The following is an 18,958-nucleotide window of genomic DNA, read 5'->3' as shown; positions in this document are numbered from 1 at the left end:
ACAGGTTGTTTGCTCATGGAGTTTTGAGGGCTGTAGCTCTGAACCTTTCCACTCCCAGTAGATGCACGACCAGTGCGGTGGGTATCCTGGGGTAACTGGGCCGTTAGGGCCTTGTGAGGGGCGTGCTAATCTCCACAAGGATGTGCTGCTCCTGTGCTGCACTGTGGCCCTGGGACTGGTTTGGGGTTACGTGCAGGCTGTAGAAATACATTGGAGAGGCAGGTCCCTCTGATCAGCGAGGCCCAAATGCAAATGTTGCACTTGCCAGGTTAATCTGCCCCCTGAGGAAATGGAGCAGCCAACCAGCCTGCGAGCTGCTCTGGGCGCCTCATGCAAGACATCTGGGTGCTGGGCAGAAGCCACTCACAGCCTCAACAGCACCTGGTCTGCAGGGAAAGAGCATCAGACCTCCCGTCCAGAGGCAAAACCCTCCCTCTTGAACCTGCTTTCCATTGGTTAGGCCAGTGTTCCCTTCAGGCATCTCGGGGCTCTGCACTGCCCAGAGGGTGGGGTTACTAACAATCTGGGGGCGGGATTGGCAGCCTGCAAGGAGGAGCTAGACCAGCTCACTTGGTAGGGGATGAAGAACATTCTTCCTAGGAGGAATCAGTCCAGCAGACAAGCAAGGAAGAATCGTCAGCTCCAGGCTCCAGGGGACCGTCCCCAAGCAGGACCAGCTAGGCCATTACCTAGGGCAGTGTCCTCCCTGTCCGATGCTGCAGGCTTTGAAACGTGGGCAGCACCGCGGAATCGCGGGCTGGATCTAGGTCCCCTTCACCGCCCCCCCCAATGGGGGCTGGAACCGGCCCAGTGTCAGCGTTTTGTCCATCACCTTTTGCAACAAGCACTTGGTGAGTTTACACTGTTTTCCCCAGCCCAGCCCTGCTCCAGAGCTGCCCAGGTAACATGGAATGACTTAGAAATGCCTCCCCGTTTCTTTCCTAGCCTTGGCTCAGGGGAGATGTAGTTCTCAACAAGCCTCGTGTGTCACAGGCTGGGGCAGGTCCCACTACCCCGAGTCTGGACTTCCCCAGCCCTGGGTATGTTGGGATTAGTACGTGAACGTACAGCAGGGCTCCCTGCTCCTCCCAGTGAACAAACGGATTGCGCCTCCGCTTTCACAGCCCTGGGCCCAGCGCTCCCATCCTGCCCAGCCCCCTCCTGCAGCCTGGACTTACCAATGCACGTGCACCGCTGACACGCGGTATGCCGGCACCGCAGTACCAGCATGCGAGTGCTGCTTGGGCAGGCAAAGCTGGGCTAGTTTTAATCTTGCCAGCAGTGAAGCCACAGTAGCACTGGCTGCAATAGGGGCTGGATGAGCCCTCCTGGACCCCTGAGAATTACTTGTGCAGCTAGCCTGGGCGTCACTGCTTTGCTACCCGTGCCAGCTGGATTCCAGCTAGCGGGGAGAGCTGCAATCACATCCCCTGAGGGCAGCGCAGACACACCTCCAGAGGTGTCTGTACAGGGCTGACAACTGGCCGCCAAACAACTGCCAGGCTGGCGTCTTTCTGCCAAGCCCAACTGTTCTTCCATTATTCTTTGTCCTTTCCCTGTGTGACACTGACAGGAAATGCAAAAGAACCTGCACCAAAGGCCAGCCTGGCTTGGAGAAAGGCTTTCTGGCCTCTGCTTCTCTTAACTCCCTATGGAGTCCAGAGTCTGTCTATTAAGGAGCCCTAAGCTTTTCCATTGGAAACCCCCATTTTTCAGGTGCTCACAACCTTTGGGGCTGAAATTCTCCAGGGCTGGTTACTACCCAGGAGTGAATTTGTTTGGAAACAGTTCTGGGTTTTCAAGTGGAGCAAGCCCACTTTTTCCATGATGAGAACAAAGCTGCCACTTTTAAACAGCCGCTTGGGGTCGGGAGCTGAAATCTAGCAAGGCGAGATCCTTTAGGGAGCAAAGGGGTTTTTCTGGGTCTGGCCTAGTTACGAGGGATGAAAATCATAGTTTGGACCCACATGATGGTTTTAATGACAACTGGAGGTATTTGAAGCTCGGAATTTCTGCTCTGCGGGAAATACTGACATTCTGAAACTGGTTTCATTCCAAACTGGAACAAAACCAACAACATTTAAAATTTTCTCTGAAACTAAATTTAGGAAAAAAACCCTTTTTTGGGGTCAATTGAAAACACTGTGCTGTGATAAAATCCAAGTGTTTCATTCCAATTGTGACATTTTCATTTTGTACTGCACTGGAATTTAAAATAAAATCAATTTAGAAATGAAAAGTCATTTCACAATGAAAACCAGATTGACTTTTTTCAGTTTTGGGGACGAAACAGAGCAAAGTGAACGTAAGACCATAAGGACGGCTGTCCTGGGTCAGACCAAAGGTCCATCTAGCCCAGTCTCCTGTCTTCCGACAGTGGCCGATGCCAGGTGCCCCAGAGGGAATGAACAGAGCAGGGAATCATCCAGTGATCCCTCCCCTGTCTGTCAGAGCTGACAGTGGCCAGGACAAGGACCAACTTGTCCAAATGTCAAAACAACCCCAAAGTGTCACTGTAGCATCGGCACCAGCCCCTCCCTCTGCAAGCCAAAGGGGGCTGGGGTTAGAATATTCCCTTCTGCCCACTACTCACCAGGGCTGCCGGGGGGGAGGAGGGGCAAGTGGAGCAATTTACCCCAGACCCTGGGCCCCGCAGGGGCCTCGCAAGCCGCTCCTGGGTTTTCGGTGGCACTTCGGCGGCAGACCCTTCACTCGCTCCGGGTCTTCAGCGGCGGGTCCTTCAGTGCAGCTGAAGACTCAGAGCGAGTGAAGGACCCGCCGCTGAAGTGCTGCCGAAGCCTCGGAGCGCTGCCCGGTGAGTACAAGCGCCGCAAGCGGTGGGAAAAAAATAAAATAAAAATAAAGCTGCAATCGGTGGCACTTAGGCTGCTCTACCGCTGCCGCTTCGTTCTTTGGCTGCATTCGGCGGCGGATCCTTCCCTCCGAGAGGGACCCGCCGCTGAATTGCCACTGAAGACCCAGCCCTGCCCCAGGCCCCCTGAATCCTCTGGGCGGCCCCGCGGCTAACGCGGCAGCAAATTCCAGCCCAGGCTCCTGTGCAGAGCCCCAACGCCATTTGCACTCTAAGCTGTACGAACCATTACCCCGTGGCACTACCCGTGCCCTGTGCCACCCAGAGCTCTTGTGCAATGATCTCTCAGAGCAAGGAGGAGAGCAGTCTCCCCCAGCGGCCAGCCACAGCCCAGCGGACAGGGGCTAGGTCACAGCTTTGGCTTACAGACCATTCTCCTGCATTTACACCCCCACCGAGAGAGAGAGAATGAGCGAATAACCGCCCCGAGATCTTCTGCTGCTGCTTAGAGTGTCTCTGGGCTGGGACCCCTCTCTGGGTCTGTCTGGTTATCTCCCCAGCCAACTTGCTATGTTCTCTGGGAGCATTTCCAGGGGTCGAGTAAATGGCTCTGATTTATGCAATATAGGTCAGGACCTATTTTACAGCTTACAAAGTGGCTCTCCCCTCCTCCCCTCCCTCTGGCTCTTGGTGCTGAGAAAATAGGTCACAGGCAGGGAGCAACGGGGATTAATCATTTCCTCAGGCAGCTGCTGGGAAAATATTTTCTGTTTCATTTAAATCATAAAAAGTGTTTTAATTAGGTGGGGATTTTTTGAGTTTATTTTTTAATGTGTAGTTTGCGGCAGAAATGTGCTTCTGGGAGGAAAAGGCTCCTGCTCCCCACTTCCCGCTCCCAGCGGAGTCCATCCTGCTAAAGCCTCAGCACCACTCACTGAGGCTGGGCCTTCTCCTGCGACCCTGCACTCCGGCCAGACCCCCAGCCCGGCAGGCCTTGGCAGCACAAAGCCAGCCCGTCAGACACCTCCCCACCATGCAAAGGAAGTTACAGTCCTGGCCTGTGAACTTCCTCCTCTTGTGCAGGGTGAGTTCCACTGAACAACACAGAATTCCTCTTCTCTTCTCTGGCTGGGCTGGTGGCACCTGGAATGGGGCGTGTTTTGGAGAGGGACGCATTCTCACTCAGAAGGGCCATTCCACCTGGATCTCTTCCAACCTCTCACATCAGCTCCCATCCCATAGGGCACTGCACTGGCATAGCTGCATCATTGTAGATCCCCAGCACAGATCTACTGCACTTATGTAAAGTAGAGCTTGCACCAGCACCATTTATCACAGTTCTATCCCTGGCTAAGTCACACGGGGGAGTGCAAGACCAGTTTCCTACAGGAGCAACACATACACACTGGGAGTGCCAGCCCTGCTTCCTACTGGTGCTACAAATATACACGGTGAAGTGCAAGCCCAGCTTCGTACTTGTACAACGCGTATACACCGGGGAGTGCAAGCCCAGCTTCGTACTTGTACAACGCGTATACACCGGGGAGTGCAAGCCCAGCTTCGTACTTGTACAACGCGTATACACCGGGGAGTGCAAGCCCAGCTTCGTACTTGTACAACGCGTATACACCGGGGAGTGCAAGCCCAGCTTCGTACTTGTACAACACGTATACACCGGGGAGTGCAAGCCCAGCTTGGAGTGCAAGCCCAGCGGGAGGCAAGCCCAGCTTTGTACCCATACACCGGGGAGTGCAAGCCCAGCTTTTGCCAGTGCAACACATGCCCACTGGTTCAGCTGCACTGGTGCAAACAATGGCCATGCAGAGAAGCCCTTAGGACTGGTACTGGAGGCTAAATTCATCCCTGGTGTAAAATCATTGACTCTGTGGGGTTCCGGCAAGCAGGAATTTAGCCCCAAGATATCAGTGTATCAGTTTGCCAGGTTCCAGCCAGCACAGTTCCTGCTCCATGAAGAAGCCACTGCTGCACCAGGGAAAGGGGCTAACAAGTCCCTGGGACCTCTGCTTTAGCAAACTGGAGGGAAGGGCCAGCCTGCAATGGCGCTGACAACCACTAGCTCTTGATTATTGAAGGTTGGGACACCCCTCTCACGGCCTCAAGAACTCCTCCTCAGTGACTCCTCATTCCCTTTCAAACCCAGCTATATCGCCCAAGCAGAGCTAGCTGCATGGAGACTACAGTGTGTCCTGCCCTACACATTCATTCCCTGGGATCCAAAGGGTTAATATTAATCTCTTCAACTGCATCTGACACCTGTTGTGCCACCACATGCCCCCGGGGCACATGCCATATCTGGCTGTGATGGTCAGTCCCCCAAAGCATCTCCACTAAGGATGGCAAAAGGTCTGAGCCGCGTCTCCCCATGCCCACATGAACAGTGGGCGGCCCCAGGCTCTGCTGATACCTTCTCAAAGTATTGCAGCTCATAATCCAGGATGACTCCGTTGGGCTGGTCAGGCTGAGACCACGATAAGGTAATGCTGTCCACCGTCCGGCTGACCTGGTGCATGATGGATACAGCAGAAGGGGCTGGAAGAGAGGGAGAAGAGAGAACTGTAAGTCAACTGCACGGAGCAGATGGCACTTGACGCTGGAGCGGGCAGGTCAGTAACATTACTCTGTTGTAGCCATCGCTTTCAGTTGCAGCACCGCCCACTGGTCTGCACAGCTACCGGGGCCAGCCCCTGGCAATTCCTAGAGTCTGAGAGGAGAGCAAAATATTCCTAGGAACATGGAAAGTTAATCAGGGCTTGAGACTTTTGCATTGTTACGAGTTTGAAACTGGAAGCAGTTCAGTGCAATATTTCAGGTGGGGATCTGGATTATTTTCAAGTGAAACAGGCCCTAATTCTCAGGCAAAATGAACTCTTGTTTGAGCAAAACCTGCCTTGTCTCCCAGCAAAGAAGCCTTTGCATCAAGAGCATGCAAAAATCCGTTTTCCACCCCCAATATTCGTCATGCCAGGGGCCCAGGGACACACTGGAAGTGCACGTCTCCCCTCTGCTCTCAGTGTGCTGAGTCTGCAGGCAGCAGCTGCGAGTGCGAGAGGTTCATCCACCAGCCTGAGCATAAAGTGCAAACTGACCGGACACATGTATAACAGTGACTCTTGCGCCTCCTGGAAATGAGACACATGCAGACGTCACTAGTTCTCCTGCACCGATGGATCCCTCCAGCTATGGCTCAGACTGGTCCACCAGCTGGTCACAGTGAGATTGCCCTTGATTGCCAACACGGCTCAACGTGTAGCCTGCTAGGAATGATGCAGCTACTGATTCTTACCCCATTTCCATGGTCATGTGAGATTCTCTGGCACCCGGGGCTGGGCTCACAAGCAAAGCAGAGGCAGACTAATGCTCTCCTCTTCATTCACAGCACAGTGCTGCTACCCCTCTCAATAAGCACCATGGACACGGGGCTGGATTCTGCTCTCACACAGATGTAAATCAGGCATAATCCCAGTGCACATGACTAATGAAAACCCAAGCTCAGGCAGAGCTACGTCAGGGCCAAGGAGAGAGAGACCCAGTGAGAATGGCCAAGAGAATGAGCTCCCCACATCTGCAGCACCAGGCTTTGAATCCTCAGAAAAGGTAATGAGGTAACACCCCCTGTGACACACTGTACCTCAAAATAGCACCCTGTAGCCCCCAGATTCATCATTCCTATCTGGTTGTGATATTTCATACAAAGCAGGCCAGGTAAGATATCATATGAAAGGTGAAACCCGTATAGCACCAGTGTGTACGCGGTTATGAGATTTTGCTGTATGGCTGTTACTGACATGTGCTGTACATTTGCAATGCTCCCAGGAGGATGTTAATCCACCATTAATCAGCAGGGGAGGTGTAATCAAGGGGTTTACAACTCAATGACAATTGCACAAGCGCCACACAATGGGGACTTCTCAGTTCTATGACTCAGTTGCACAAGACCACACCGGGGAATTGCCCAACGCTGTGACTCAGCAAAGCCCACCAGGGCACGTCTGGGTAAGTGTCTTCTAGGCACATGGACTAGGATTATAAAACAGGGGACAAGGGCATCATGCTTTTATCTTTCTCCTCCCCCACCTACGCTGGAAGCAATAAGAACGCTGGAAGGACAAAAGACTTCAACTGAGGAGACTGGTCCAGGCTCAAGGGAGAAGCCAGCGTATTAAGAACTGTAACATCCAGGGGGTGAGCAAACTGCTTGATCTAAATACTGTCCCGTGTAACGAGGTTTAAGACTTGGACTGTGCACTTACCTTTGACTTTCTATGGTAACTAGCTCTGACCTTCTATGCCTCCCACTTATACTCTCTCAAATCCATCTTTCTGTAGTTGCTAAACCTGTTTTATATTTTACCCAAAACAGGGTGTTTTGGTGGAAGTGCTTGGGAAATCTCTGCTCAGTGACCAAGGCGGGTGCGTGTCCTCTCCACATTGAGGGAGGGGCGGACTGGGTAATAAACGTACACTGGTCTGGGGTGCCAGGCTGAGGAGCCGGGGAAACTGGCCGGTGCCTTTCCCTGTGTGATTTGCGAGTGGCTCAGGGAGCGGTCATGGGATCGAGCTGGGTGTGGGGCTCCACACGCTGTTGTGCTGAGTGATCACAGCACCTGGAGGGGTTTGTTGGCTGTCACTAGCAAAGCATTGAGAGAGACGGCCCAGGCTGGAGAGCTAAGGGGGCACAGCAGTACCCCAGTCCCAGGTTGTACCCCGGGGATCCCATCACCCCCCCGTCACTATCTCTCCAGGTCTGTTTCCACATGAAAGACACTCACATTCAAAGGGGCTTTTACTTGGCCCAGCCTTTTAAATATGTTGTGATGTAAAAACAACCCTGAGAAAGGGCGTTGAAGAGCAGCAAGGTGTTCCCCAACACCCGAGCTGCAGAGCACCACTCGTCCCCTGTGCAAAATTCCCAGGGTTCTCACCGCACCTCCACTGCTGCCCCCAGCTCTCCAGTAACAGGCTGTTTCTAAGACTTTGTTACTTTGACCAGCTTGGCTACAGAACATAACAAAGTAGAATCATAAATAATTAAAATGCAGCTCCAATTGTAAAAATAACTGAACAAAGTACACTTTCGTGATGCATTATCCTGGCTTTTCAGTTGATTTTCTTCATTTACTATTTTGCAACATTCATGATGGGTTAGTCTCCAGCACAGACTGGTGCTTAGGGGCCAGGAATGGGAGTCAGGAGACCAGTAAGTTGCTGTGTCACAGCCCTGCCCTGTGCCTCAGTTTCCCCATTTGTGAAACAAGGATAATGACACAAGCCAGCATTGGCAAAGCACTCTGAGATCTATGGCTATCTCAGAGATCTCCCCATGCTGGTGCCACTGCCAGCCAGTGCTCCCTCAGAAACACGATGAGGGTAGGGAATGGAGACTGCCCATGGGATAGCAAGTTCTCATCCACTAGCCAAATCACAGCTGCTAAAGTCACCTTCTCTCCCTCTGCTCCAACCCTGGTGCCCATCACTGGATTACTGTCTTTTGTCATGGCAAACCAGAGCTCCTCACCCTTATTATTTCAGCTCATGTGCCTGGTTCTCTGCACTCCTCCCAGTCCTCTTTCCTCACGGGTCCCTTACTCCACTCTAGGTTTCGTACCATCACTCACTGCTGCCCCATCCACGTGGTGCAGTCTCCCTCTCTGTCAGCCCCAATCCTGCCGGGCCTGTGCCCCACACGAAGTCCCACTGACTGCAATCCTCTTGCAGGACCAGGGCCGACTGTTGCAAAGTGAAATGTGATTTCATTTGAATGAAGTGAGGACGTTTCTAACCCTGGCTGTTATTCCATTGTTACTACGGCTGATTATTTTCACCACCGTCGTGTATTTTAGGAAAACCGACAATCTCAGTGACAAGCGTGAGATTCACGTTGGGTTTCCCTTGCTGCAGAAAAAGGCCAGAGAGAAGTGGGTGTGCCCAAGCCACGGATCGCTGAGGCAGGGCCAGGGGAAGAGGATGGGGCATGCGCTGGAGCCAGCTGGTCGGTGCCAGGGCTCTCTCAGGCTGAGAGCAATGGGAGCAGATGGGAGCTTAGGAGAATGGGCACAAGCCCCCCACCCAGAAAACAAGAACAATCCCCCAGTTATGCTTCCGGCTTGGTGGGCAGAAGTGGATGAATCCTTTCCCAAGAGGAGTTGTCTCTGCACACTCACCTGAGAGACCTCACAGAGAGGATCACAGAATCATAGAATCATAGAATATCAGGATTGGAAGGGACCTCAGGAGGTATCTAGTCCAATCCCCTGCTCAAAGCAGGACCAACCCCAACTAAATCATCCCAGCCAGGGCTTTGTCAAGCCTGACCTTAAAAACCTCTAAGGAAGGAGATTCCACCACCTCCCTAGGTAACCCATTCCAGTGCTTCACCACCCTCCTAGTGAAAAAGTTTTTCCTAATATCCAACCTAAACCTCCCCCACTGCAACTTGAGACCATTACTCCTTGTTCTGTCATCTTCTACCACTGAGAACAGTCTAGATCCATCCTCTTTGGAACCCCCTTTCAGGTAGTTGAAAGCAGTTATCAAATCCCCCCTCATTCTTTTCTTCTGCAGACTAAACAATCCCAGTTCCCTCAGCCTCTCCTCATAAGTCATGTGCTCCAGACCCCCAATCATTTTTGTTGCCCTCCACTGGACTCTTTCCAATTTTCCCACATCCTTCTTGTAGTGTGGGGCCCAAAACTGGATACAGTACTCCAGATGAGGCCTTACCAATGTCGAAGAGAGGGGAATGATCACGTCCCTCGATCTGCTGGAAATGCCCCTACTTATACAGCCCAAAATGCCGTTAGCCTTCTTGGCAACAAAGGCACACTGTTGACTCATATCCAGCTTCTCGTCCACTGTAACCCCTAGGTCCTTTTCCGCAGAACTGCTGCCCAGCCACTCGGTCCCTAGTCTGTAGCAGTGCATGGGATTCTTCCGTCCTAAGTGCAGGACTCTGCACTTGTCCTTGTTGAACCTCACCAGGTTTCTTTTGGCCCAATCCTCTAATTTGTCTAGGTCCCTCTGTATCCTATCCCTACCCTCCAGCATATCTACTCCTCCTCCCAGTTTAGTGTCATCTGCAAACTTGCTGAGGGTGCAGTCCACGCTATCCTCCAGATCATTAATGAAGATATTGAACAAAACCAGCCCCAGGACCGATCCTTGGGGCACTCCGCTTGAAACCGGTTGCCAACTAGACATGGAGCCGTTGATCACTACCCATTGACCAGATGATCTAGCCAGCTTTCTATCCACCTTATAGTCCATTCATCTAGCCCATACTTATTTAACTTGCTGGCAAGAATACTGTGGGAGACTGTATCAAAAGCTTTGCTAAAGTCAAGGAATAACACATCCACTGCTTTCCCCTCATCCACAGAGCCGGTTATCTCCTCATAGAAGGCAATTAGGTTAGTCAGGCATGACTTGCCCTTGGTGAATCCATGCTGACTGTTCCTGACCACTTTCCTCTCCTCTAAGTGCTTCAGAATTGATTCCTTGAGGACCTGCTCCATGATTTTTCCAGGGACTGAGGTGAGGCTGACTGGATCCCCAGATCCTCCTTCTTCCCTTTTTAAAGATGGGCACTACATTAGCCTTTTTCCAGTCATCTGGGAGTGAGACTTCCCCGATCACCATGAGTTTTCAAAGATAATGGCCAATGGCTCTGCAGTCACATCCGCCAACTCCTTTAGCACCCTCGGATGCAGCGCATTCGGCCCCATGGACTTGTGCTCGTCCAGTTTTTCTAAATAGTCCCGAACCACTTCTTTCTCCACAGAGGGCTGGTCACCTTCTCCCCATGCTGTGCTGCCCAGTGCAGCAGTCTGGGAGCTGACCTTGTTCGTGAGACCTTAAAGTCTATGTGTCTATGAGTCTAAGACAGAGGCAAAAAAATCATTGAGTACATTAGCTTTTTCCACATACTCTGTCACTAAGTTGCCTCCCTCATTCAGTAAGGGGCCCACACTTTCCTTGACTTTCTTCTTTTTGCTAATATACCTGAAGAAACCCTTCTTGTTACTCTTAACATCCCTTGCTAGCTGCAACTCCAAGTGTGATTTGGCCTTCCTGATTTCACTCCTGCATGCCTGAGCAATAGTTTTATACTCCTCCCTGGTCATTTGTCCAATCTTCCACTTCTTGTAAGCTTCTTTTTTGTGTTTAAGATCAGCAAGGATTTCACTGTTAAGCCAAGCTGGTCGCCTGCCATATTTACTGTTCTTTCTACACATCGGGATGTTTTTTTCCTGCAACCTCAATAAGAATTCTTTAAAATACAGGCAGCTCTCCTGGACTCCTTTCCCCCTCATGTTATTCTCCCAGGGGATCCTGCCCATCAGTTCCCTGAGGGAGTCAGTCTGCTTTTCTGAAGTCCAGGGTCTGTATTCTGCTGCTCTCCTTTCTTCCTTGTGTCATTACCTAGGAGAGCAAGGCAGACAGAGCAGTTTTTGTTCCCATGCCAGGCCCTGAACCACCAATGCATGCTGCCTCCTATGTGTTCAGGCCCTTTGCAAAGTAAGCCCTCATCAGTGACTGAATCTTGCAGATCAGTAAGTGAAGGAACACCGTGTACAATATCTCTGGCACATGCCAGTCTCTGCTTTATGAAAGTGGAATGTGCCGTGTGCCTGCTGGTGGCGTGTTCTGCACCATGTGCAATAATCCAGGGGACTGGAAAAGAAACATGCCCTGTGAGTGCCATCTCGCAGCCTCACTCACCCTGAGATGTGGAGAACGTTTGATTTTCATGCAACATGCTCTGCAGAGGAAGCGGTGACGGGGAGACAGTTTGGCCCAGAATAAACGCAGCTAGAAAAGCAACGGGAGCATTTACATCTGCTAATGGGCCTAATGGAACCCTGCATTGCTACAGTACCAGGGGCAGGCTAGCAGATGCTCAGCGCTGGTCTCACTCTGCTCCCAGTGACGTCACTGGAAGCTTACAGAGTTACCCCAAGGCTGAGCACTTTTGATAACCCCACCCAGCAGGCGCCAGGGTCATACAAACGACTTCATGGCTAGTATCTCCCCTGCTTTTTGACCACCATGTTGATGTAGTAAGTAAAGAAATCAGCGGAAGCCACCTCCGAGTAAGTCGTTCCGTGATTAACAAACCCAAGCCCGAGGGAGCTGTGTCCTCAGTGACCTGTCACATTCTAGCGCAGGACAGAGCGCCAGGGAGGGTCTCAAAGCTGATATGGAGGCCACACATTTCAGAACCATTTCCAAATGACAATGCAAATGCTACGAAAGTCTGACAGTGCTTCAGCAAAGGTGCTGGGGCTTGTGACAGCCAGGGCTGTGGATGGGGGAAATCCCTTTATGCACAAGACCAAAGCACCACTTACATGCCACTCACACTGTAACACATGGTCCTTTTTGTACAGGTGGGGTTTCATCCTATGCAGGCAAGTGTGGGGGAAAACACCTCAAGATGTTTTCCTTGATGGAGCTCATGAAGCAGCTCAACTCACAGGAAAGGCACTTGAGGGTAACACGAGTGACCTTGCTGTAGCTGTGAAAGAAGCATTCCCATCCACTCCTGGAAGGAGAGCCAGACGCAGGCATGACCTGCAGGCAGGAGGGGAACCCCCAACATTGCCCCCTTGACAGGAACTGCAAGGGGGGGACACTTGTTCTTGGAGAGAACAGAGCTGCATGGAACAATGCTGCAAACATTTGTCTCCACACAAACACCCACTGATGAGGCAGCAGCACATGGACTGGTGTGGCCTCCGGCTCTGTTCCCAGGCATGACCCCCATCGCCTGGGAATCAGATCACATCTTTCTGCTAGAAGGAAGGGTTCTGATTTCCAAAGCGGCTCAGAGGATCCTAGCCACATCTTTGCCATTCAGCTGAGTGGCTTTTCAGAGTCTAGCCACAGGAAAAGCTTCTAACCACAGAATTCTACAAAACACCAGGGCATCTTGTGCACAGATGCTGTGTGACTCCACGAAGCAGGACGGTAATTTTATCAGCCAGCTGCAATGTACGGTGAAGCCATGTGAGTTTTTAACCCTTCAGAGCCTCCGACATTGGGGGGTCCAGAGAATCCCTCAGCTCCTGACCTGATGTCAGCTCTCAGCTCTGCCACAGATTTCCCACATGATCATGGGCAAGTCACAGATAATCACTTTGGGCCTCAGTTTCCCATCTGCAAAATGGAGACAATATCCCTTCCCGTCTCCATCTCGCTGTCTATTGGCTAGTTAGATGGAAAGTTCTCTGGGACACAGATTGTTGCTTCTGGATACAGTGCACAAGCCTAGCACAATGGGCCCCAGCCTGGGCAGGGCCTCCTGCAATGAAAATAAGACACAGCAAGATAAAATACCGATACTGTCTCGCATGAGCTTCTCATAAACAAACTGGGGAAATACAACCTAGATGGAGCTACTCTACGGTGGAAAACCATTCCCAGAGAGTAGTTATCAGTGGTTCACAGTTAAGCTGGAAGGGCTTAACGAGTGGGATCTTGCAGGGATCAGTTCTGGGTCTGGTTCTGTTCAATATCTTCATCAGTGATTTAGCTAATGGCACAGAGAGTACACTTGTAAAGTCTGTGGATGATACCAAGCTGGGAGGGGTTGCAAGGGCTTTGGAGGACAGGATTAAAATTCAAAATGATCTGGACAAACTGAAAAAAATGGTCTGAAGTAAATAGGATGAAATTCGATAAGGACAAATGCAAAGTACTGCGCATAGGAAGGAACAATCATTGCACACATGCACAATGGGAAATGCCAAGGAAGGAGCACTGCGGAAAGGGATCTGGGGGTCAGAGTAGATGACAAGTGTAACACTGGTGCAAGAAAAGCAAACATCATTCTGGGATGTATTAGCAGGACTGTTGTAAGCAAGACACAAGAAGTGATTCTTCCGCTCTACTCCACACAGATTAGGCCTCAGCTGGAGTACCACGTCCAGTTCTGGGCGCCACATTTCAGGAAAGATGTGGACAAACTGGAGAAAGTCCAGAGAAGAACAACAAAAATGATTAAAGGTCTAGAAAACATGATCTATGAGGGAAGATTGCAAAAACTGTGTTTGTTTAGTCTGGAGAAGAGAAGAATCATAGAATACCAGGGTTGGAAGGGACCTCAGGAGATCATCTAGTCCAACCTGCTGCTCAAAGAAAGGCAAATTCCCAGACTTTTTTTTTTTTTAAATGCCAGTTCCCTAAATGGCCCCTTCAAGGATTGAACTCACAACCCTGGGTTTAGCAGACTAATGCTCAAACCACTGAGCTATCCCTCCCCCCTAACTGAGAAGGGACATGATAACAGTTTTCAAGTACATAAAAGGTGTTACAAGGAGGGAGAAAAATTGTTCTCTTTAACCACTGAGGCTAGCGCAAGAAGCAATGGGCTTAAATTGCAGCAAGGGCCATTTAGGTTTGTACGTTAGGAAAAAACTTCCTAATTGTCAGGTTAGTTAAACACTGGAATAAATTGTCTAGGGAAATTGTGGAATCTCCATCATTGGAGATTTTTAAGACCAGGTTGGACAGATACCTGTAAGGGATGGTCTAGATAATACTTAGTCCTGCCATGAGTGCAGGGGACTGGACTAGATGACCTCTCAAGGTCAGACGTCTTTGATTCTAAAACCTGAGTTCAGCTGCAAGAACGCAGATAACATCCACTTGGTCTGGGAAAGCTAGTGCTGAACATCTTCCGGCTCTGGGGCATATGGCAGGTATGGGCTTTGTGCGTTAGTCCACACTGGGCTAGGGTGGGCACTGCTGAGTGACAAACACAGATGCAGAGAACCAGAGGATTTACACAATGAATTCAGCAGAGAAAAAGTTTCCGCTAGTAGAAGGTCTCGAATATTTAAGTTGAATTTACTGAAGTTCCTTACTTGTGAACACATTTTACACAGGTTCTCTCCCTTGGGTCTTGGAATGTTTCAGAGTAAAACTCCAACAAACTAAAAAGTGAGCGGAAATTCTTTGTTCTTTCATTCTGCTCTACACTGGGATATTTCTGCCACCTTCCAAAGCATTGTCTAGCTGATGCCAGCTGTTCAGATATGTTTGTAAAATGGAATGTGGCCCTGTGGGATGTGCCATTTTGCTGCAGGAAAAATGACACTTTTTTCTCATGACAAAATAAACAACACTGTAATTCCAAGGTGCACACTCTGCTCCAGAACTGAACATTCCTTCTTTATTTCCTTAATGGATGGCTTGCTTGGCTGCTCCTTGTTCATTACGTGTGTTTGATGCAATTATTCAGCACGAGGATGTGGAATCTGAGAAAGGGGGCAGTGTCTTCTGACAGTTCTGGGGCACAACTGGGACATCCCAGCCCCAACCACTGCTGTAACTTTCGGTGCGTCTCTCAGCCCATCTGAACACACAGGGAGAGACAAACTGATCCTCCTGGTGACCCTAGGGATGGTGGGCAGCAGGGATTACAGAAACACACAACCTCCTTTCCACAGTGGGAGGGAAACCTTCCTTCTCACCTTTGAAAAAACTAGATCCCTTCTGGTTTTTGCTTCATGACCAGTAATGCTGATCCCGTAGGCCAAAGTCTACCCTCAGTTACATCTCGGAAGCCCCACTGCCTTCACAGGCTGCCCGCAGTTACAGCTCCGGGAGGCGGGACAGATATAACTGAGGGCAGGATTTGGCCCAGCAGCTGGAACTGAATGAATGGTTCTGCTGTTGACAAAGCTAGAACAGAATCATAGAAACGTAAAATATCAGGGTTGGAAGGGATCTCAGGAGGTATCTAGTCCAACCCCCTGCTCAAAGCAGGACCAATCCCCAACTAAATCATCCCAGCCAGGGCTTTGTCAAGCCTGACCTTAAAAACCTCTAAGGAAGGAGATTCCACCACCTCCCTAGGTAACCCATTCCAGTGCTTCACCACCCTCCTAGTGAAAAAGTTTTTCCTAATAGCCAACCTAAACCTCCCCCACTGCAACTTGAGACCATTACTCCTTGTTCTGTCATCTGCCACCACTGAGAACAATCTAGATCCATCCTCTTTGAACCCTCCCTTCAGGTAGCTGAAAGCAGCTATCAAATCCCGTCATTCTTCTCTTCTGCAGACTAAACAATCCCAGTTCCCTCAGCCTCTCCTCATAAGTCATGTGCTCCAGCCCCCTAATCATTTTTGTTGCCCTTTCCATCCCCCTCTCCTGTGCCTGTATCAGCTCTGCAGCACCAGACAGCTCTGACTCTGAATAGAGATGCAGGCAGAAAATCTGTGGCGTAAGAAGGGGCCATTTTTTCATAGCAGCAATATACACACTCTGAACTGACTCCGGTCCACTAGAAAACGCATGTGATTCATGGTAGACCGATTACAGGTGCTATCCAGCACTTGTATCCTGGTCAGGTGCCCCCTAAGGCACGTTGCGCATATGCTAAAAAGTTCTGTCAGATGAAACACACACAGCAGGCAACCAAACGTTCCCTCCTTTGTCCTTCCAGAGGTTTTGTTCCTATAATCGAATATTTGGCTTAACTGAGGCATGTGCAAAGCAGTATTGTTATGATGTCACCACGCTGGCTATAGCGTGTTTTTGGCTTCCCTCCCTAATTGTTGTATATTTTCAGTTTGCCTGTTAAAGATAATTTAAAAAAATTAAGCTAAAAAAAGGAGAAAGCGTGTCGTGACTTTTAAATGAGGCAGGTCAATGCAAAATACAACAACATCCTCAAGGAAACACCGAGTCGCAGTACAGAGGGGAAAGAGGGAGTACTTAGGTTTCATAGGAAGGCCAGAAAGAACCATTATAACCCTGTAGTCTGATCTCCTGAACAACACAGGTCAGTGACTCCTGCATCTCACCCAAACACTTGTGGCTGAGCTAGTGCGTATCTTTTAGAAACGCACTTGGTCTTGATTTAAAGCCTCCCAGTGAGGGAGAAGCCACTCGCTCCTTGGGAAGTTATTCCAGTAGTTAAGTATTATCTTCCCTGTTAAAATGTAGGCCTGTTATTTCTAGTGTTAACTGTACTGACTTCAGCTTTCAGCCACTGGATCTCGTTCTGCCTTTGTCTGCTAGATGAGAGAGAGGAGTCTAGACTCAGAAAACTTTCCCGCAGATTAAACTGTCTCTTCACCAGTTCTCCAGTTAGCTAACTAGATTGAGCTCCACGAGTCTCCCACTATAAGGCAGATTTCCAGAACTCGAATCATTCCCGTAGCTCTTTTCTGAGCCCTTTCCAATCATTCAGCTTTTGATTTAAAGTGTGGGCACCGGGACGGGACACAGCACCCAGGAATGGGCTCTGCAGTGCTGTCTACAGAGGTAACACCGCCTCCCTTCTACTTCCGATTCCCCTGGCTTGTTTATCCAAGGATCAGCCCTTTAGGAACACTATTGCTCTGGGGCCGCATGTTCAAACTGTGTGAACCCACTACAAAGCTGCAGATGTCAGGGACAGCACAGTTTGCTCTGCATGGTCTTTCTCACTAGTGATGATGCATGAGCTTGGCCCACAGACCTCTGGCTGAGTCTGGAAAAGCATCTTTTGACTTGTAAGCTGAGCCCATTTGATCTGGAAATTATTAAGAGCCTATAAACGAAGAGCCCCCCAGAGCCACTTTTAGTCTCCATTTGGAAGAGAACAGCGCTTGATTAATTGGTGTTACTGTAGCACCTTGGAGCCCTAGTCATTGACCAGAACCCTGTGGAAACCCCGAATACAAAGACAATACAAAGACAGTCCCTGCCTCCCCTCCACCTGCTTTCTGTCAGATTCCCACCGTCCGCTTCTCTAGGATCAAACCCAACTCCTCCTGGCCCCAGCCTCAGCCGCCTCCCTGAAGTTCTGCAATATCCACCAGATGCACCACACTGTGATGTGATCTGGGGCCGAGAGATTTCGGCTGTACTGGAAATGAGGGTAATTGGGGAAGCTGCTGTGTGATGCTTAAGGCAATTCATTATGATAAAACTGACAAAAATCAGCAGGGAGTCATCAGACTAGGAAGAATTGCATCAGGCAAAGCAGACAAAAGAGGCCCATTGGCAGGCTCTGGGCCTCCCATAAAATAGCAGGATATGCAGAGTCTTTGCTTGGCTGGGACAGGAGGGGAGGTTATCTGTGGCTGCACTGTCCATAGGTGATCCCCGTCCCAACCTGTCCCCTGACTCTACCGGCAGCAGGACAGGGTTTTTCCAGCAGCAGCAGGCCAGAGTCCTCAAGCTAAGTGCGGGTGTGTGTCCTGCAGCCTGCCTCCAATCACGTAGAGAGCAGGAATTCCCGTGGGAGCTGTCTCTCCACCCGGGGACTGCTGCCTACTTAGCCCCCCGAAAACAGACCCAGAGGCCACCTGCCTGCAGGGAAACATGCTCCCCGACTGGTGGTCTGTGTTAGTGCTAAGGGCTTTTTGCACAGAGCCGGACAAAGGGGAGCAAACACATTACCATCCACCTGACAGCGGAGAATGAGACTGCCTGATATCATGTCTGGGGCTACGTATTTGTGCTCCCACCCGCGGACAGATGAATACAGAGCCTGTCACCCTGTGACATGACCCATTCTCCACTGGCTTCACACTGCCTTGGCCGCAACACACTTCAGTAACAGAGAGCTGCTTGTCTCCAGGACCGTCCCCTCTGTCAGGGACCTGCCTTACTTTGTCATGACTAAGTCAGACTCCCAGAGGGCTGGGCTCTGACCTGCAGGAGCCCCAGCTGCAGGAACATCTCCCTGGCCATTCAGAGCTGCCATAGGCATGGCACTTAGGGGAAGATGCAAAGATCCACAATTACCTTTGTGGGTCCAGGGACAACAAGGAAACGGCCGGGGGAAGAGACATGAGGGTAGCACTGGAGATTCTGGGGCGCAGCACAGAACTAACCAGAGCCTGAGACACCCCAGCCTGGGAGTCCTCTTCATTGTCTCCTGGCTGCTGCATGGCGGCTCACTGACTTTACCCATTGCCTTAGACTTCGGCCCGCGTGCCAGCGACGGAGTAAACCACAGTCCTTCTCCGATTTCTCTTTCATGAGCTGTATCTCCATTGGCAACCATGCCAGTTCCAATCCATCCATGTTACCACTGGTTCTCCACCTCCCCCAGCTGCCACGACTGCAGGGTGAACCTTTCACTCCTTGCTTGTCAGTAGGTTGGCTCCATCTAGGCCCCGTATCA

At 50.6% G+C, this 18,958-nt stretch overlaps 1 protein-coding gene across 6 annotated transcripts in view; it reads right to left on the bottom strand.

The window, feature by feature from the left end:
* Positions 1-18,958, bottom strand: part of EPHB2 (EPH receptor B2) — a 254,352-nt gene that overhangs the window by 39,731 nt on the left and 195,663 nt on the right. For 5 of the 6 annotated variants that reach the window (XR_005590322.1, XM_039508880.1, XM_039508882.1 and 2 more), the window contains exon 6: positions 5,238-5,362. Coding sequence is in view for 5 of the 6 variants with exons in the window: in XM_039508880.1 (XP_039364814.1) it covers positions 5,238-5,362 (125 nt within the window). In the remaining variant the exon portion in view is untranslated. Of the gene's footprint in view, positions 1-5,237; positions 5,363-14,835; positions 15,230-18,958 lie in introns of those variants that run through there. The other variant, XM_039508885.1, reaches the window with a different exon arrangement.

This window comes from Mauremys reevesii, linkage group 21 (genome assembly GCF_016161935.1).
Source record: "Mauremys reevesii isolate NIE-2019 linkage group 21, ASM1616193v1, whole genome shotgun sequence".
In the NCBI taxonomy this organism is placed as follows: domain Eukaryota; kingdom Metazoa; phylum Chordata; order Testudines; family Geoemydidae; genus Mauremys; species Mauremys reevesii.
Note: the sequence above shows the minus strand (reverse complement) of the source record. Positions and strands in the feature narration are given on the sequence as shown.